The sequence below is a fragment of the Cydia amplana genome, chromosome 9 (genome assembly GCF_948474715.1).
Source record: "Cydia amplana chromosome 9, ilCydAmpl1.1, whole genome shotgun sequence".
Lineage (NCBI taxonomy): Eukaryota > Metazoa > Arthropoda > Insecta > Lepidoptera > Tortricidae > Cydia > Cydia amplana.
Window position 1 is genome coordinate 12,066,618 of NC_086077.1, and position 22,149 is coordinate 12,088,766.

General features: G+C 37.5%; 1 protein-coding gene across 2 annotated transcripts in view; it reads left to right on the forward strand.

Moving 5' to 3' along the window:
* Nucleotides 1-21,895, forward strand: part of LOC134651142 (rhomboid-related protein 3) — a 192,485-nt gene extending 170,590 nt beyond the window's left edge. Inside the window, exons 1-6 of one of the 2 annotated variants that reach the window (XM_063506172.1) lie at nucleotides 2,799-3,251; nucleotides 13,159-13,271; nucleotides 14,573-14,690; nucleotides 17,711-17,896; nucleotides 19,375-19,647; nucleotides 20,935-21,887. In XM_063506172.1, the coding sequence (XP_063362242.1) occupies nucleotides 13,159-13,271; nucleotides 14,573-14,690; nucleotides 17,711-17,896; nucleotides 19,375-19,647; nucleotides 20,935-21,171 (927 nt within the window). In that variant the 5' untranslated portion in view covers nucleotides 2,799-3,251 and the 3' untranslated portion in view covers nucleotides 21,172-21,887. Of the gene's footprint in view, nucleotides 1-2,798; nucleotides 3,252-13,158; nucleotides 13,272-14,572; nucleotides 14,691-17,710; nucleotides 17,897-19,374; nucleotides 19,648-20,934 lie in introns of those variants that run through there. The other variant, XM_063506173.1, reaches the window with a different exon arrangement.
* The last annotated feature ends 254 nt before the right edge of the window (nucleotides 21,896-22,149 follow it).

Here is a 22,149-nt window from a genome sequence, read left to right on the forward strand (position 1 = left end):
AATAGAAATTTTAAATGCACCTTATCCGAAGACAAGATTTTAATTCCAAGTTGAAATAACTGTTACTTTTTGGGGTTTTTTACAAGTAGGTAAAGTCTATTTTTTTATTCGGTAGACTGAAATGACAGTTCATAGTATGAACATAAAATGTCATTTCATACTATGAAATGTCATTGTAGTCTACCAAATAAAAAAATAGACTTTAGGTAAATACGAATGAAAAAAAAAATCACTAAAACTCATTGATTTAGGTACTTACCGTTGTTTTCAGAACACCCACAAAGTATTAAGTAAGTAAAACCCTAAAAAGCAAATAGCCGTGCAATAACCATAAGAAATAAGCAAGCACACCTGGCAAGGATAAAGGAACGTAATTACTTAAAATCAGCGACCCAAACACATGTCGAACATTTGTGCAGCAAATTGACGATTTAGAACAAATGTTTCCTTTTTAAATATTGGTAAACAATGACACAAAAACTAGGTTTTGTTCCTAGATCGGTGTTATAAAGGTATTAAAGGTATTGTAAGTTGCACATCTGGCACTACCTGAGTCCGAAGGTAACCGTGCTAGGCGGCCCACGTGTAAACTACCTACCTAATTTGCTTGTGGCATTCTAAATTTTAAAAACTTACCTTTAAAATCTAGATTTGTATCGAGACTCGCAGTGCATCTGACTTGCACCAGTCCTAAGTACGCTCAAAGAATTTAATTTCCGTACCTACCCTTTTCGTACCTTGTCACAGTGACAATCAATATGAAAATCGCTAGGTACTCTCATGCTATTGTCACTGCGACAAGGTACGAAGTGGTACTGAAATTAAATTCTTTGACTGTGACGTCTGTGACTATAATGTCAAATCGAGATCAGATGTTTGAATTTTGTATGCCGCTTGGAGCTCGCCGCGCCTACCTAGGCGCCTAGTTGGTCATGCCATAACTCAGTTCCTTCGATAAAATATTACTTACATACATACTTATAAAATTACCTATTTAGTGACAGTTTAACTTAACGTAGGAGGACTAGGAGGAGAGGCCTAATGGTGACAATGGGGGCCTCATATAGACAAATGAGTGTCACGCGCTAGATATTACCAAAAAAAATGGAAACCGTATTGACAAGTATTTATAGGTCTACCTATTATTACAATATATATTGAATACAATAAGGGGTCATTTAATTTTCTTTCCTAAGCAGTTTTGGGTTATAAAATTACTAATATTTATATCGTCAAAAATATTTTGATAAAATATTAATAATACTTAGGTACTTAATTCGATTTGGCGATTTCGTAGAAAAAATGTGACGTCACACTAGGGGGGAGGGGTTTGCCAAATGTGACCAAGTGTGACAAGGAGGGGGGGAGGGGTCAAAAAACCTAGGAATTCGTGTGACGTAATTAATGGATGACCCCTAATTTGATTCGTCCCTTACCTTTTCATGATCGTAGGTAGTTTGGATGTATGAAATAAACGGTCTCAAGAAAGCTCTCATTAGTTACACACCCGCTGCAATCTTACACTGAAAAAGTTCTGTAAGCTGTAGAGAAATACGAAACAATAAAGAACAGCCCGACATAGGTACGAAAGGATATTTTGCCCAAGCTGAAAGGGAGCTTCACTTTCGCTCGGTCAATAAAAGTTAAGTATAATATAACTACATAAAATGTTGTACTTGTACCTATACCAGGCGTGTCTCACTCTGCGGTTTCATCGCTTTGCTACAGGTAGCTAAAAGTACATCCGTTCGGCCCCAATTTTGGTGGCTAGCCATAAGCCGCGCGTGGCGCTGTCGCCACCTAGCGGCCATATCTGTGCTGATCGTAACAGACGCGTTTTGTTAGAGTGAGTCTTCTGTACTTAGTATTATTATTTATTCTGTGCCTATACCTACCTACCTACTTATTTATGTTTTTCTTAGCCATTCCTTCTATGTATGTATCACTACATAGTACTTATAAACAAAGTCGCTTCCCGCTGTCTGTCTGTCCCTATGTAACGGATTTTGATGCGGTTTTTTTAAATAGATGTGAGATAGAGTGATTCAAGAGGAAGGTTTATGTATAATTTGTTAACCCGTGCGAAGCCGGGGCGGATCGCTAGTAATATTAATACTATAGGTAAGTAAAATGCGAAAGTAACTGTCTGTCTGTCTGTCTGTCTATTACCTCTTCACGCTTAAACTTTTGTGTACCTACATAATTTTTATTTTAATGTAATATATGGATCATTTGTTATCTGCAACAGGGATGTTGCGGATGCCGATTTTTTGACATCCGCGGTTGCGGATGCGGATGTCAAGATAGTAATTTTAGTAATTTTTATTTCAAAAAACCGGCCAAGTGCGAGTCGGACTCGCGTTCCAAGGGTTCCGTACATTAAGTCCCACTCACGCTTGACTGCTCATTTCTAATAGGTTTTTTGGTTAATTACTAAATTACCTAGCAGTCTAGCACTTACGCCGATGCTAAGACGTTCCTGTACCGACCTGTTCCACATCCGCATCCGCATTAAATCCGCATCGATTTTATGCGGATGCTGATGCGGATGTTGAAAATAATGCGGAAGTTCCGCGGTTGCGGATGCGGATATTCGCAACATCCCTGATCTGCAATAAATAATGGGCCTGGCTGGGGCCTACTAGGGCGGCCAACACTGCAAATCCGCCACTGTTAGGCCTACCTAATTGAATTCTAAATAAGTAACGTACCTACTATATTACCTACAAATAAAAACAACAAACAACCTATGACAATAAATAAAAATTGCCAAAGAAGTAAACAATAATAGGTTATTGTTTATTTCTTAAGATATTTAAATGGATTAACCACACAATTAGGCACGAAGTTCTTTCACCATTCACAAACAATCATTTTTTTTTTAAACTACCCCTCCTTAGCCAGCTATACATATAAAACTCCCTTGCGTTTAGGGTGCCAATCCGATTCCGGCAGCCGCCAGGCAAAAAGAAAAGAACGATGCAAATGGAATGAAACGTCTACATGCGTTCGTTCCATTCCGTCCGTCAGTCTGTGCTTAGCGCTCGAGCGGAGAGTGCGTGTCACCGTTTGCTATATCTCAGCTGTTTCACGCTCGCGTCTTCTCTAAGTTCTGTAACAAACCACATTAATTAAAAGTTTCACAAAAAACAGTTATACTATTGTTAATAGAGACTAGAAAGTGCAGTGTTCATTATTTATTATAAGAACGAGAACATTGTGACAGTTTCAATAATTCTCAAAAATTATGGGTAAGTTAGTGGTTTTGTTTTTATGTTAACCTACAATTTTATGTTACTATTTGATGTAGTTGTAGGTAATGTCAAATTGTTTGGTGTTTACTTTTTTTTATACATTTGGTTGGAATTAAAGCAGAATTACATCTATTAATCTTATAACTGTTTAAAAACTAAGTAAATGAAGTAGATTACCCGTTGTCGGTGTTATTGGCTGTCAACAAAACCTTCAAACTTTGTTTTTTGATTCGGCAATCGATTCGATGATAGATTAAACATTCAACTAAGTTATTTTGTATAACTTACATTTACGTCGTTATTATTTAACCAACAAATTAAGTTAATTATAAGAAACTATAACTTCACCAATCTTAGCAAAAGATTTGTTGTTGTTGCTTGTCATGTTTTTGGTAAGTACATATACCTTTATTTATTTCAACTCAGTAGGTTTAATGAAAATCTGTTAAATTCTGAATGGTTTAGCATTTAATTCATTCATTAAAATTGGTAAATATGCACTTGCTATAAACACTGCTGTACACTGACGGATACATTTTGATCCTTGAAGATTTTATACTTCTGACTTGATTTTTTTTTTTCGATAATTGATTGATTTAACTATTTATTCCTATTTTATTATTGGTTCTATTGTAAACAATTCAATAGGTATCATACTTGACTACATTTTATAATAAATTCTTAATAAACTTATGCATTGATCTAACGCTAACCAAGTTGTAACACTAAATGAAGTCGTCGTCGTGAAAAAATGGTATTCATTCGTAGCTGTCATGTTTAAATTTTACGTATTTTTTTGATATTTTATAATTCTGCAGAAATAAAAAAAAAGAGATCTTATTATGATAAGTTATAATCATAACGTTTTCTGTTTTGTTCATATTTCCAGGTTCCAATTGAAAAGTACTACACTAGATTTTTGAGAATCGCTAGAAATTTTAAAATAGGATTTTAGTGTAAAAGCCAATCGCACACCTTGAATCGTTTTTTTTTTTACTTTATATAAAGAAACTATCCATTAGATAAGATCTGGAAATCGAAGTTTTCTGTTTTATATCGAAACAAACCGATTCTTTTCACCTGCAAAAGGCTCACGAGCGTGAGTAATCGCCTGGGAACTTGAACCGTGATTTATGCTGCATTTTTTATGTAGAACAACCGCTACTGACTTCACGGTACGACATCGTATTGACATGAATTTTACTAGCCATCGAAATAAAATTAACCGAAACGAGACAATCCGATACGCCGATCGTGGCACATCTACCTATCGATTTGAGATAAAAATTGGTCATGAACGATTTGTTTGGCCCACGGATTGAGATCACTTGGATCTTTTCCAGTCAATTATAAAACCGTAACACCTATACGGTTTACAATTAAAACGGAAATGTTAAAAATACTAAATGATCGCCAATCGCCAGTTAGCCAGGTCAAATCATATTTGCATCGTATGACCTTAAAAATTAGCACCTCCGAAAAAATAGAGCACACAGGTTACGAAGTTGTGCAACTTGCAATAGGTTAGTTTAATTCTCACACGCGATTTTACCTCGCATATAGACCTAGTAATTATATTAACGAACTTAGGCAACCTTGCACAATTATGCTGTTCAATGTTATGCTACTTACGCTGAAATAGTATAGCCTAGTCTTTATTTTTGTTTTCAACAAATTTATCGGCTCCCAAACTGTACAACTGCTACTGTTGCTTCTAGTAAAACAAGAGTTTATATACAAAACTTCTAGCTCCTCGCTCTATTTTTTTATTACCTTTTCTAACAAGATAAGTACCAAACAAAGATATAATTTGTTACTTGTACGTTTTAAAATAAGAGCGTAACATCTATTGTATTGCACCGACTAGGTTTTTGTACTTCTTGTGACTCTTAATATTATAAATGTCAAACTATAACGTCACTATACTCACTATAAACCTATAACCGTCATATTTCATAGGCTTGCCAATTCATCGTATTAAGAGCTTAGTAAGATGGGCTTTACCCTCCTACAAACCAAAGCCTACCTATCTATGCATACCTACTTAAGTTTGGTGACCTTATTTCAATAATAACATAATATCTACTTCAAAGATGATATTGACAATTTGACACCTTACAAATGTAATATATTACTAATATTTTCCCAGACAGTTTAACGTATTCTCATTTATTCGTTTTGATACTGATTCTTTGTAATAATTGTGCAATAATGATACTGTACATCTTTTTCTGTCAAAATCATGACAGCCGGGCCGCCGGCCAAGTAACCAGCGTGAACATGTCGCGACTTGCCGAACACTCCAAGTAGCAAAGTATGTATGTCACAATTCATTCATAAACCCAATGAATGGTGAATGAGAAACCAGTCAAGTAACCAAACTGTCTGCTAGTGGGCAGCTCATTGTATTCAATGAAACTGGTCATCAATTCAATCGTCTCATACCTAATTAATTATTACATTAATAAATGCTATTGCATTTTAAATGAACATGGAATGTAAATACCTTCAGTATTATAATTTGATAAGTAGGTATCACACATTTGGCTGAATGCAAAATGTACACCTAAACCTAAAATGTTACACAAAATACATTACTATTTACATAACCTCCTGTAATTCCTTAGTATGGTAGCATAAAACGAAGAATTTTTACCTAATTACATTCAATAATATTTAAATACAGTTTATTTCTATCAGACAACAATAATCGGAAAAACTGAATATGTTATATACCTACGTAACACTGCTATAATTTATTTAACGGCTTGGTTCAGGTGAAAATGAAATGAAAATGAAAAATGAAAAAATCGTTTATTGGTCACAGTGATTATTGTGTAACAAATTTAGAAAGGGTTGGGACCTCCTAGTAAGTATATCAATACTTGTGACAGGTTCCCTCTAAAACGCCGGCACGTAGCAATGAATAACAACAAGCGGTTGTCGGAACCGGAAGCATTGGTAGGAAAGCAAAGCACACCTTGCCCCGAGTTCCACGCGCTGACCACCGACCCAGTCAATTACTCGAGCCACCCTAATTTGGTTACAATTACATCGACTTAACGGGTCACTACTTTATATCATTTTTATTTTTACTATGCAATCCATAAATCGATATGATATGTTACTTCACTTATCCTAATAATACAAAGTCGTGATTAAAACAGGTGCTTGAATTTTACAGTGTTTATTAAATTTAATTAATACTTTTAACAAACGTTGCATATCAATTCTTCCCACTTGCAAAACGTATGGTGTACTTTCTCGGCATTGTAATAATGGAAAGAGACTAGAAGAGATTTGAACATAATAATGCGGAGGTGGGCGCGTGGGAAACTCCCAGCGTTCACGTGCCCGGCACACCACTTTGCCACACTAAATCTAACATTAATATGCTAGATTTAGATAAAACCCCGCAATGCGGAGATTCACTCATTGTGTCTTCCGAGCAGCGACATTTCTCCCGGGAAAGCTCATTGTTATGTTGCTTAAATGAATTAAGCTATGAATTCTACACGGTACTTGTTAGGCATCGTTAATTAAAAGTTTGTTATTAAAATATCGGTATTATAAATATTCATTAAATGATATATGAATAATACAGTGAACTGCGCAAGAAAATCAATTATAGTTCCATTCATAAAAGTCGCATTGAGTCTATTCGCGAGCGTAGGTGTCCATAAGTCACCGACCAATAAATCAGCACCCATATTTGAACATGAAATAATTAAAACAGAATCTTTAGTTTTAGCTCAAGCAATTTTGAAAGATACATACATAACTTGTTAGAATAATTTATTGATTCTGTTTTTATATCATTTCTTTCAAGGAATTCACCGATATTTTAATATATTTAGTGTTTTATTGTATCGAAACGTATGTGATTCAATCTACCTGATAAGAGGCTATTAGAATGTGTATTGTGTCGCACAGGCTCGCGTGCCCGTTTGACGTGCGATGGCAATAGTGGCTAGTTAGTGGTTCCGGATACGTATCGGACGTGTCGGATGTCGGCGTGAGTCACGCGGCGCCCACGCGGGCCTGCGGCGCGCCCACGGCGCCCGCGCACTACCAACTATTACACCAACTCCACACGTCCCGTCACCATAAGCTTAAACATCAATAGACTGCCTCCACCGCTCTACTGTTTCAAATCCAGACTTGATCACTTGACACATAAACATTGGACATTAGCCTGTAAATAGCGGCACGATCCAGACAATACAATTAAGCCGAATATGGATGAGTCCCCGTCTTTTATGGAACTGTTTACCATTGGATTTTATAATAGCACAATCAAACCCATCGATGAATTATTTAGATACTCAAATAATATTGGCTTGTGTTATTATTAATTTGAAATTCGCAAGTATCAAAACGTGCCGATTGCAGTTATTGATTATTTTATTTGTAACGTAACCTATATTTGATACACGTTTTATAACAGTATTTCATTTGTAATGGTGTAAAAATCAATAATCACAATCCGAACATCACTTAGTACAGAGTTAACCCAGAAAGTATCAGATCAATAGCAAAATGGAGTAACAATGATCAATACCGATTCCGCGATAACGACACTCGTGAGTTCCAAGCCGAGACGGATTTAGCAGCGTCTGCGGCGCGTCTAGGTTATTTGTATTTGGGCTTTGGCAATGGCCATTTCGCAGTCTCGTGGGAAACGGAGTTGAACGACTGGGGAGACAATGCTGGTCGGCATCGCGGCCAGTCGTTCACCGCACCAAACGCCCACCCGCCGCCGTTGCCTCATACCATCTAGCATTGCATATGCCAATTGTTTACTACATATACATCCTTTTAAACTCACATGGTATACCTGTATTATTGTATTTATTGTCTATTCACAATGTATTTCGAATATATTGGAAAGCGTGTTGCCACCGGCGAAAGATGTCACCGATGACGACGCATTGAAAGCAATTATATAAATTCATGGTTTAATTTACATCTTTGTACGTACCTAGCTATAACTATATTGTAGAAAGTACTTAAAACATTGATTTTTTTACTCGAGTCTAAAACGGAATATCGTTATGAATCGATATTATATACCTACAAAGATTTAAGCCGGTGCAACATATTTTAAAACTGTATAACTTAATTTGGGTTGTCAAGTTGACTGACTGCACTGCTAATAAGAATGGAATTCTCGTGTCATTTAAGCTCGAATACCGCACCTGATTCATCATCAGATTAGTATTTAATGCCTAATTTGGATGTTAAAGCTTCCTACACATTTTTATATCTTGATTAAATGGCTTATACCTACCTACCTAACTGTGCATGTACTCACCACGTTTTACCATGTCCTAATCCTAAATATTTAATGTAGATTTTCCTAAACTAGATATAGTTATATATCAGATTTCTTTTATTATACTGTCCGCTCGCTGTACAAGTTCTTAACCTCAATTGAATCGTGGTAGAAATAATAACACGTACCTCTGTATTTAAACTAGCGATATTAAATAACTTATTAAGGTGCGTATAGGTAACTCGAGCCTAATATCTTGTTTTACCGTCCACAATCCATATTCAACCTTGAAGAAATAAAGTCCCAAATGCCTTTGGGCAGTATAGTCGCAAATGACATTATTTTATCGAGGGTGCGATATGTCGCCTCGGGCTGAGTCCCATCCCAAGGGCGGCGGCCAGCTCCAGAGGTAAAGTATAATAAGCAGTATTTTAAGTTAAAGCAATCATAAAGTGCTTTACCACTTTATGATATGAAACCTTAATAATTTAAAGTTCGACGCGTTACATAAGCATATTTCCAATTATATAAATAAATCATCAGAATAATATCCTTAAAAAACTCATACGCCAGGACTTGATATTTAAAAGCATTACGAATCTAGACTTTCGACGACGTGGTCTTTCATTGGCTCTATTTTTTAATATAGCCGCTACATAAAAAACCGGCCAAGTGCGAGTCGGACTCGCGTTCCAAGGGTTCCGTACATTACAAATTTTTTAACAATATGTTTTTTTTTTAATGAAAAGTGAGTAAAATGTCTTTAAAACACCCATCAAAAACTGCACATTTCTAATAGGTTTTCCTGTCGTCTTTAGGTAAAGAACTATTTAGTGTACTTTTTTCAAAATTTTAGACTCAGTAGTTTCAGAGATAAATTTGAGATTCAAAATCAGCTCTTTCATTTGATATGTAACACGATAGTTTGAAATTCTTTATTTTTTAATTTGCTCTTTTACCCCCCAAAAGTGGCCTCCATATTTAAAATTCATTTTTTTTCGTTACATCTATTTTTAACAATATGTTTTTTTTTAATGAAAAGTGAGTAAAATGTCTTTAAACAACCTGTACGGGTCGGATCAAAAACTAAGTAAAGTCCGACTCACGCTTGACTGCACATTTCTAATAGGTTTTCCTGTCCTCTATAGGTAAAGAACTAGTATTTTTTTCAAAATTTTAGACAAGTAGTTTCAGAGATAAAAAGGGGGAATGGTCATTTTTTGCTTATTTTCTTGAATAACTGCTAAACTATTTATCTTAAAATGTAAAATCATTTATTTACAAACAAGATATATATAGGTACAGTGGTATTACTAAAAGAAATTAAAAACTAGCTTATACCTAAAATAGGCCCTTGAGGGCTTTGAGGCATTGTACCAAGGATGCTGGCGACATTTCCTCGCTGTATCGCAATGCTGATACGTTGGGCGAGGTAGCCGCCAGCTCTTCGGTCACCAGTTACGTCAACCAGAAGCTTCGCGGTTTCTGCGAACAACTTATACGCGCTGGGACCCCCATGGACCTAGAGTTTCAACTCCAAATGGTACAAAATTATAAAAAAAGAATATATTTGAGATTCTCAAAATGAGCTCTTTTATTTGATATGTAGGTAACACGATATAGTTTGAAAAACTTTATTTTTTAATTTGCTCTTTTATCCCCCAAAAGTGGCCTCCATATTTAAAATTCATTTTTTATGTTACATGTATTTTTAACAATATGTTTCTTTATCATTAAAGAAAGTGAGTAAAATGTCTTTAAATAACCCGTAGGGGTCGGATCAAAAACTAAGTACTTAAGTCCGACTCACGCTTGACTGCACATTTCTAATAGGTTTTCCTGTCATCTATAGGTAAAGAACTATTTAGTGTATTTTTTTCAAAATTTTTGACCCAGTAGTTTCAGAAATAAAGGGGGGGGGGGAATGGTCATTTTTTGCCTATTTTCTTGAATAACTGCTAAACTATTTATCTTAAAATTATAAATAAAATATATTTGAGATTCTCAAAATGAGCTCTTTCGTTTGATATGTAACACGATATAGTTTGAAAAACTTTATTTTTTAATTTTCTCTTTTACTCCCCAAAAGTGGCCTCCATATTTAAAATTCATTTGTTTACGTTACATGTCCGTCTTTGGGTCACAAACTTACATATGTGTGCCAAATTTCAACTTAATTGGTCCAGTAGTTTCGGAGAAAACAGGCTGTGACAGACAGACAGACGCACGAGTGATCCTATAAGGGTTCCGTTTTTCCTTTTGAGGTACGGAACCCTAAAAATAGCGCGCAAAGTACTGACTTAGATATTTGTTCTGCGGCGGGGTCGATAGGCGCTGGACGCGAGCCAGCGACGACCAAGACTCGTAAATCCACCCTCGCGACGCTAAACTGGCAGTTCTCACACTAAACCTCTATGCCACTCGACGATGGATGTTTATGCACATAAATACTTGACTAATGTACGAAGAGCCAGTTTTATTGACGATTACGAGTTAGAAAACTTTTATGAGTTTCTTGTATGATTGCCGCTGACAAATTACATTAAAAAGCGTTCTTGTATATTTATTACGTATGCTAAATAATATGTAACTTGTTTGCAAAATCACTCTAACTCATAATTCATCATGAAATACTAAATTATAAAGTGTTATAATTTCAAATATTCAGTTATTGCAAGACCTTGTCACTAATTCGAGCATTTAATAAACTTATGTGACCGATTATGTGTGCTTAATCAATATGTTGTTATAGCCCTGGTATATTTATAGTAATTAACTTAATGTTACACATACGTGCACTAACGAAACACTATGTTGAGGATTAACCGTGTGTGACGGAACACAGGAAAACACATCGTGAACGTGACCTGGGAAGGGTGCACTATAACGAGTAATTTTTTATTCTATTGTATGGGAAAATTGTATTCGGGTATGCCACCTGTTTCGAATGTGTCTAATTTAAAGTAACTAAACTGTTGCTTGGCTATTGTAAAAATATAGTTACTGAAAGCAAGTATCAAGACGTTAAATCTCATTACTTATATGAAGTAATACAAAATAGTATTTTATGCAACCGTTGTTTAAGAGGGGTCAAAAAAGGCGAGTGGCGTGAGTAACAATTTGAGGCGAAGCCGAAAATTGTTAATAAAGACGCCACGAGTATTTTTTGACTCAGTTAAACAACGTTGCATACAATACTTTTTCTACGACCAAGCACTTACTTTGAAAAAAATTTGTAAAGTTAACAAATATTTTTCATTCAACAAAAATAATACTTTAAACAAGTGGAATCATATATGTAGGTAAACAAACCAAAAGTATACAGCTAAGATACGTGACCCGGCCACCGCGCCCGCGCCCCACGGTCGGGTCGGTTGGTCAGCGACACCTTGTAACTCATGAGGCCCTGGTACTCGCTCTTAGTTAAATTACAATTTTGGACAGTTTTTTTCTCGATGTTGGCCACAGTAGCCTATGGAGACTAACAAGCAACGCTAAGCGGTGTTCGTAGTCTATGGATCTTGCTATATTACGGGTGTCACATGCGCGTTTCTGACTTCTGAAGCAATTTTATTGTTTCTACTAAGTTACTCATCTGTCAGAGATGACAATTAAAATTTGGTTGTCAACAATGTATTTCATACAATATTATTTAAGTGGTGATTACACGAAGTATCGTAAAAGTACGAAAAAGACCCTGCGTGTATGCACAAATACTTTTTTGGGGAATAAACTAAAGACATGTCTTGACAACTATAACATAGGGGTTTAAAGGTGTGTGTACGACCTTTTAAATGACAAATAAAAGTACGGGAGTAGAAAAAGTTTTTAAAAATATAGGTAGTTAACGAAAGCAAGTATTAATATTCAAGACCCCAAATCCCATTATAAGAATTTCTGCAGCGTCTTATTTTATTTATTTATTTAAACTTTATTGCACAAAATATATACAACAATGTACAAATGGCGGACTTAATGCCAAATGGCATTCTCTACCAGTCAACCATAGGGCCAAACAGAGATACCTTCAATTGGTGCAGAGAGAGAAAATATATTGAGTGAATAAAAAAAAGCAAACTATACTTATAAAATACATAAATAAATAAAATATATATAAACTACCACATATTTATAAAATACATACTATAAATATAATAATGATGGATGGGCTTTTTCTAAAATAAATATCGAAAACCCGATTCTTTCAAATCTGGACATTCTTGGGCTCATTCTACTCAGAATCGACAGCACTCTCCATCCTACCATTAAAAAAAGATGTCCCAAAATGTCCATTCCATTACGTCACGTTTTTAGTATGAGAAAATTTTTCACTTGTATATGTAACGTGACGTAGTGGAATGTACAATTTTCATACAAAATTTTGGGACAATTTTTTTTATCACCAGGATTGAATATGCTAGTGATTCTGAGTTGAAAGAACCCAAAAACACCAGGATCTGTGAGAATCGGGTTTTCAATATTTATTTTAGAAAACGCCCGGATATTGGACTCTTGCTTTAGCAAATGCTTACGTAACATTCGCATCTTATTTTACTGATTAGACCAGAAATCGATTCTTATCTGAAATTGAATATTGAGCGTTGAACTTACCAGACTGTCCTGTTTCAGATGAGCGGCAAGCGCACGCGCAGCTATAGATGCGCTGTGCACCAGCGCGACCGCGAGGTCAGCTCCGAGAACGACTTCCGACTGCTGCTTGAAGACCCGACTTTCTTTGCCAGGTTGGTACGCTTTATATTACTAAAACTTCGCTTAGGTATCAATATCATAATTATGTATCCGCGACCGACGATGGCGGTGGGGCCGGTGGGTTACAGACAACGCTCAGAATGTTTGTAACATATTTTTCCACCGCTTTCGGTCGCTTGCGGGGCCGCCTTGTCGACGAGTCAGGTAGACCACGCAAAGCAAGTACCAACTTCATTTTTCTAGCTAGCACTATCCACCATCACGCTACGCTACCATTTCGTTATCTTACTGCACTGGTAATTAATGGATTTGGATTTTATCGGGTCGCGACTTGCAAGGCAAATAAAGTCGTTTCGTAGTCTAATAGTCACATCGTTTCAAATTTCTAAACGAAATCTCTATAAGTCTAGGTATATGATCTCTATACTTTAAATATTGAAAAAGAGGTTAACAAACAACTACTTTTAAATCCATAGATAAGCCGACATCGGATATGCCGTGCATTTGACAAGCCTTCCGCTTTATAAACTTCAGTAATAACTAATAATGTCCGACCTCTAAATTCGAAGTAAAATGTAACTGCAAAAAACATGATTTGTAAAATTTTAGTGTTTGAAAATTGTTACGTGTAAACCGCCGTTCCAATCATTATGGTGTACGTGTATTGATTATCGTCGCTAAAAATATTTCCAAGCTGTCGTTCGTGTCACATTGACATGTTGGAAACGGTTCCGAATCATAAATCGTTAATAGATTGCTTGGTGGAGGCCAATCGGAACAATACGTGAAACTCGTGAAAGTAAGCTCTTGCACACGAATTTTATATAAGTAAGTATATTCAATGAAACTAATGTTTGAAAACCTAAGCTGTTTTTCCACTACAGATGTTTTATGTAGCTTCACGCTGAGAAGGGTAAAATATAAGCTTACGGAAACCCATTCATCAGAGCTAAGCTGAAGTATAAAAAGAATCTAATTGTTTCGATTATTTAGCGACATCTTTAGCCTAGTTTAGTCCCCCCATCTACATCTTTAAGCCAAGTAGTTATTAATGCAGCTGTTTTCACTCTGATATAGTTAGAGAGCGCCCCTGTTATAGGTTATATTATTATGCGAATCTGTGGTTTAACCAAACGATTAATCAGTTCTGCAGCCAAAATACCTAACCAGCCAATTGAGCCAATAGATGTTGTTTTTCCTATCTCTGTCATCTTAGCCTGTATTTACCCACTGCAGAGTATAGGCCACTTGATTATATGCCACTCTTGTCGATTCTTTGCTGATCCCATAAAAATGTATGAATAATAGTACTAATGAAGATTATTTTCCTCAGGATGGTGCACTTAGTCGCAATGGAAGTGCTTCCTGAGGAGAGGGAGCGGAAATACTACCAGGAGCGGTATACATGCTGCCCTCCGCCGCTGTTCATCATCTGCGTCACACTCCTCGAGGTAAGGAAGAATACCCTCTTTAATCTATAATTCCTAACAGAGCGGCAAAGACCGACAGGACGAATTTTCTGAAGAACGTGTTTCCCCTGTACTCTAAAGCGCTTACTATACAATCAAGCGACAGGAACGCAGATGGATGACTTTTTCATTTAGAATTTTAGATGTTCGATGTAGCTATGCCGAACTTTCATATATACCTACAGTAAGACGCTAGGTTCCGAATTCCATTTAAATATGTAAATGTCTCGAGACTTTCAACATGTCCAGTTGCATATTCATACTCATTTGACAAAGATTTGACACTACCAATAAGATATATAAAATTTGGGTTGTAGGGTTCAGATGGTAGTCGCTTTCGCAATAACTATACCTTACGCCGTTTCTTGATAAAAGATGTAGAATGCAACCGATGGCTACTACTACTAGTGCGTGCGTAAATCATTTGAGTAAAAGACGAGCGTTAGACAAACCAATACTCATCGCAATTAATACATGCATAGATAATGTAAAATCGTGCAGGTCACTTTCTACTAACAGCACAATCCGCGCTCCAGTTGCTGGTTAATTAAAAAGTGTAATTGCGGATTTCACGTCCGCGCCAGCGGTTTACGTGAATCACAACAATCGCTGCGCCCGCGCCGTCACACATTGATTCATGCACAGACTCATATTTGAATAGACTAGGTACTCAGACGAACCTTGGACAAGGACATGCTAGACGGCTGTGCTAACCATACTAACACTCTGCAGTAGATCTTCATTTTCAACTCTCAACTCCAGCTCGCTCAACCCCACTACCAAAATGTGTTATATACAATTTCTCTAAGATTCCCACGTTACAGGCTGAGCCTAGTGTGGCGATCACTGTACTGTCTCTTTTGGTTTTTAGGGTTCCGTAGCCAAATGGCAAAAAACGGAACCCTTATAGATTCGTCATGTCTGTCTGTCTGTCTGTCCGTCTGTCCGTCCGTATGTCACAGTCACTTTTCTCCGAAACTATAAGAACTATACTGTTGAAACTTGGTAAGTAGATGTATTCTGTGAACCGCATTAAGATTTTCACACAAAAATAAAAAAAAAACAATAAATTTTTGGGGTTCCCCATACTTAGAACTCAAACTCAATTTTTTTTTTTCATCAAACCCATACGTGTGGGGTATCTATGGATAGGTCTTCAAAAATGATATTGAGGTTTCTAATATCATTTTTTTCTAAACTGAATAGCTTGCGCGAGAGACACTTCCAAAGTGGTAAAATGTGTGTCCCCCCCCCCCCCCTGTAACTTCTAAAATAACAGAATGATAAAACTAAAAAAAATATATGATGTACATTACCATGTAAACTTCCACCGAAAATTGGTTTGAACGAGATCTAGTAAGTAGTTTTTTTTTAATACGTCATAAATCGCCTAAATACGGAACCCTTCATGGGCGAGTCCGACTCGCACTTGGCCGCTTTTTTTTAATGATATTTTACTTGTCGACAAATATATCTTTCCGATGATAAATGAAGACAGCTACCTAGCTGTGTTTGTGTTTGTTGTCGTTGTGTTTGTTTTAAATAAATACCTATTTATTTAAAACAAATGAATTGCCATTGTGCGCAAGTGATTGATTCTCAATAAAAAGGTGTTAAATTGATTTAAAAAAAATATCGGTCTGATGATAGGGAATTTTAAAATACCCAGTACGACGTAACTGTCTCAAATTTTGCCATTATATTTTCATAATAATTGAAATTGTTGTAGGTACTTGCGAAACAACTCAGATATGTGTCTGTGGATGCTCCGCTATAGATAAATCGCATGCTTTCTGCTAACGGTCTTTCTGCTACGCGTGCCTACGTTAAACAATTGAGTTCATATTGAAACTATTGAAAGTTTATACCTTACCACGATTCGAGCCTTAAATAACTGTAGGTGCTGATCATTTACTTTACTTTCTGTAAATCTGAGTAATTTAGTGACTAATGTTTGGTAAATCCATGATGCAGGTTGAAAGTATTCATTTACTTATGTATAGTACCTAGTAACCTATCATTGCTAACAACAACACCAAGTTTATTAAATACTTGTACAATTTCAGTTAGTAGTACCTATTCGTTCAAATTCATTTGAATCAAGCGTACCTTAGTGTTAGTGTTACAATATAACCTAAATTACGTCTGGCGCCGAAAAGGCGACATGAGCAACACTATTTGAACAAGACGTTGACATACGGGCTTTGTCTTTAGACCCTAAAGTTGCCACATGAAAATGCTTTTACACTAAAAGGCTTATTGTGCGCTATTTCGAGATACCGTAATGGTTGTGAATATATCTTTTTCTTTACGTTTTCACGTCGCAATGTCGCTATTTTTGGTAGAGCTCGGTCAAAAGGACATTCAGCAACATACGCTAAGATCTTTATTTTGATGAAAATACGGAAAATTCTTATCTTAAGTATAGTTCGGAACTGTCTCCAAGACGCCGGAATTCGACATCCGACCCAATGTTAGAGAATGTCTGAATTTTCTCGTCATAATAATGGTATTCGGTAACCAATGTGTATGACTTTATGTATCTACATAAATCCTAGAAATCGTATTCGGGTGTACGTATCTATAGGTGAACCAGGATCTATTGAGGGTGCGCCATGTTGCGGAATTTCACTGGAACTGATTTTTTCATACTACACTGAATTGTCACCCTATACATGAGAATAACCGCGCCCTCTTGACAATTATCATATATTACTGGTCAGGCTATACCTACACCCGAATACGATTTCTAGGTAAAAGTACAAATCTACGTAATCAAGCAGCGTCGTTAAGACATTCTAAACTAAACCAATACGTCGAATTCAACTCCAAAGTTCCTATCGTGCCGCTCCTTAACATTTATTTCGTAATCAATAGATGCAATTGGAATTTAATTAAAATACTAGGACGAGTGAACACTTGATGATGAGATTGCAAAAATGTTATCCCAATCACAAACGGCATAAACAGGCAACGATTTGATACATAATACTTGTTTGTAGCTGGGCGTTTTCGCATGGTACGCGTGGGGCGCGGGCGGCGTGGCGGCGGCGGCGGGCCCCGTGCCCGTGGACTCGCCGCTGGTGTACCGGCCCGACCGCCGCCACGAGCTGTGGCGGTTCCTCACCTACAGCGTGGTGCACGCCGGCTGGCTGCACCTGGCCTTCAACCTGCTTGTACAACTGGCGGTGAGTACTACCAGATCAGTCTCGAAATAAGGAAGCGGGTGGTATGCGCCGCGCGGTGCAACAAGCGCAGAGGTGTTGGAAGGCGCCTGATCTAGCTTTTGCTAACGCTACGTCTTACGTAGGCGAACAACGCGCGAACGCCGCGCGGCCGCCGCGCCGCTTCGCGTCTAAATCGCTCATGTACGAGTAGGACATACCTATACGTATCAACGGTTTGTTTCATCCTCGCCGCCGCGCCGCGCCGCCACCGCGCCGCGCCGCGCCGCCGCCGCGCCGCGTTCGCGCGTTGTCCGCCTACGTAAGCCGTAGCGTAACTCGAAATTAGTCGGAGTATTCGGGAATTTGTTTGGTTATAGAAAAGTCAAAGCAAAGAGTACGTTAGGTACTCATTGTGGGTCTATACCACATAACCTACATACCAGATAGAACCTTCCCTATTTTAAGTGCCTCATCCACGATGCAATTTGGTCTCATTCTTAGGCGTGTTCTTGTCTTGCACCTGCACATTAATTAAACTTGCAATGTGCATTGCTAGTTACGTCAAGTAGAAGCAAATAAATAGGTAATTCAGATATTTCATTGTAAGAATCGTAAAACACGGCAAAACATGCGAGTCAACATTTGTATCCACCTGTCATCAAATTTACCTAATAATTTGAATACCTGCCTATATATTTAACGCTTTCAATATACGAAATTAATAAAAGCTTAAAAGCGTCCTTGATACTTAAGTAATAAACGAATAACTAAACACGCTATTAATTACATTTGCATATACTACCGCACCTTTACAATATTTTTTATAAGCAGTTTAGTGCCAAATAGAACGAGGTCATACAACGTGATAATTACTTCGCCCGGCACGTATAAATCCGTGCGAACGACTCTCATGTTATTTGGAAAAATCTTTGACTCATTTTCTTAAAAACACTTGGCGTAGTGACTAACCGCTCTTCTTTGAGGATGAGTGATTGACTCAGTTACAGACAGGTTTACCTGATACCTGCGTCAGGATTGGGATCAACATCCGGTCGGTAATCAATTGCATCATTAGGAACTTTTTAAGAGGTCATTAAATGAACCTAATTACCTACTAATTAAATTTTTACAATTGGCGTAGAAGCCGGGTTCTATCAATTTAGTGCTTTACCGATATGCCATCATTAGGTTAGCAGGATTTTCCGAATAGTATGATCGGTGCCATAGGTCAGAATTTTGTTTCAACATAGTCTGTACAGTTGTTAATGGCATACCCTATTCGCTAGGTGCACGACTGGTGCTGCCCTCATTTTGGCAGACTTTCTACGTTAAATCTTATGGAGTAAAATTAGTTCAAGCGGCTGCCGCTAGTACTAATGTCAGACATTCCATAAGATTACCTGTGTTTGTGACGATCAGCGCCACTTCCCCCTCCACCGACTGCGCACCTTGCCAATAGGGCCCTTCAACTCTTACTAAACAGGTATTTTTCTTTGCAGGTCGGTTTACCGCTCGAAATGGTCCACGGAGCGCTCCGCTGCGGCGCCGTGTACCTAGCAGGCGTCCTCGGCGGCTCCTTGGCCGCCTCCGTGTTAGACCCGGACGTGTGTCTGGCGGGCGCGTCGGGCGGTGTGTACGCGCTCTTAGCGGCACACCTCGCCAACGCGCTGCTCAACTTCCATGCGATGCGGTACGGTGCTGTGCGGCTGGTAGCCGCGCTGGCGGTCGCGTCGTGTGACGTGGGCTTTGCGGTCCACGCTAGGTATACTAAGGTGAGCATTCTTTTGTTTTCTTGTTCTGTTGTGAATTCATGACAATTTGTTACAATGGCTGTGTCATACTCTTATTCATTTCACTAGTTTATTCATACTAATACCTACTTTGTTACTTTATCACGTTTGCGTTTGACTATAGATAAGGTGGGGATTTTGACAATGCCTTAAACAATACATTAGTTGCCTTCCTCATTATAGCAATTTCATTTTTTTACGATAACTAGAGAACTGTAGAACTTACTGACCCTTTCTTGCACTTAAATGAAAGGTAATTAAATTTGCTACAACTTTATTCACGCAATATATCTCATAGCATGAGCGGTTGTGCCGATATTTTTCCTGAAATATAGGAAAAACTAAAAATTTCATTCTAAGGAAAAAATACCCTTTAATTAAAGTTCCATATCTCATGAACTATTTGACATACGGCGCTGTAAATGGGCTTAAATTGTTCCAAATTTAATGTTCTTTCAACATTACATAGCAAGCTTTGACCAAAACCCATAGTTTTATAATAAAAGTGCAAAAACTGAAAAAAGTCCAAAATTTTTGCAGTTTATTGCAAATTACGAAGGGAGCACAGCTTTTTTTTGCTTGCAAAACATAGTGTCACATTCCTCCAAGGACTCCAAACAACATACACAAAAATATAGAACTACATCACGCAATGTTTTTTTAGGAGATTTTTTTGTAAGATTTGACCGATCTACATGAAGGGTTCCGTATTTAGGGGATTTATGACGTATTAAAAAAAACTACTTACAGTACTTACTAGATCTCGTTCAAACCAATTTTCGGTGGGAGTTTGCATGCAAAACTAAAAAATGCTAAACTAAAAGAGAATGCTCTTATTTTAGAAGTTACGGGGGGGGGGACACATTTTACCACTTTGGAAGTGTCTCTCGCGCAAACTATTCAGTTTAGAAAAAAAATGATATTAGAAACCCCAATATCATTTTTAAAGACCTATCCATAGATACCCCACACGTATGGGTTTGATAAAAAAATGTTTTTTGAGTTTGAGTTCTAAGTATGGGGAACCCCCAAAATTTATTGTTTTTTTTTCTATTTTTGTGTGAAAATCTTAATGCGGTTCACAGAATACATCTACTTACCAAATTTCAACAGTATAGTTCTTGTAGTTTCGGAAAAAAGTGGCTGTGACATACACGGACAGACAGACGGACAGACATGACGAATCTATAAGGGTTCCGTTTTTTGCCATTTGGCTACGGAACCCTAAAAAATACATTATCATAACACAGATATAATTCTTTGTTACAGGAAGCGCCACCAGTATCATACGCGGCGCACGTAGCGGGTGCGCTCGCCGGTCTCACAATAGGATTACTAGTGCTCAAACACGCTCAGCAGCGACTATGGGAGCGGCTACTCTGGTGGGCGGCGCTCGGGGCCTACGCGGCCTGCACGCTGTTCGCAGTCCTCTACAACGTGTTCAGTGCTCCTATAGACGAACTCCACTACATGCCCCCCGACCCGCCGCCTGATGCAGGCTTCTGACCTGGCTACCGTCTGACTTAGGCGACCTTGAAACGCGCTATTTGACCTATAGAGCGAGATATCTGGAGCTTTTGCGGACTGTTTGTAAGTCGATAGTTTGATATTGATTAGTCTTCTCGGAAGCCTTGACGTTTGATAAAATATTAAAATGTTGATAATTTACAGCGTAATAATTTATCAAACGCCGGCTTAGATTGTAGGCGTTTCGAGATTATTTTCCGCCTAAGTTATAATTCATGTAAGTCGAAGCCCGAGTAACGCAACCAGTGCGACCCACTCACAACGCCTAGTCAATTTACCTTAGTGTGATTCGCGATAAGTAGCATTATTTGAGGAGGTTAGTTTCATTTAGTCTTACACGCCGTGTATGTTGTCTATTCCAGTAAGATTTATGAATCTTTGTTTTTGTATTGGCCTCGTGAGGTGATTTGTCCATTTATTGGTTGTTAGGGAGTTAAGTCAGCGCCTCCTCGCATACTTAATTGTTAAGTAGTGTTAATTGTACTGGATAGGTGAACTATTTTTGTACTATCTGCGTCCGTAGTGTTAGAGGGAGAAGGCGTTACCGCGACAACACTGTTTCCGTGTGGACTGGCGCTACGACTAAATGCGTTGATTTTTAAGTGTAAAATCGATTTTTTCGCCAATAAAATCACTGTAATATTATAATGATCAATTAATAATAGGTAGTCCATGACATTGAGTTGTATTTGAGGGGTTATTGTAATTAATTTTCTCTTTCGGTTTTTTGTTATATTAAATACCTAACTAATTTCGATTAAAAATAATTTTAAAGAGTATCGCACTCATTGCCGTCCAATGAGATTTTTAAAGTCACATTGCATTTAGTTGAAAGGGCCAGCATAGTTATACCCAGCGCACCAAAGATTAGAATAATATGGCGTCCAAGCAAAAATGGTGAAATATTCTTTCCGTAGTATTTGGTCTAATCTAATCTGAATTATTATAAAAATGTGT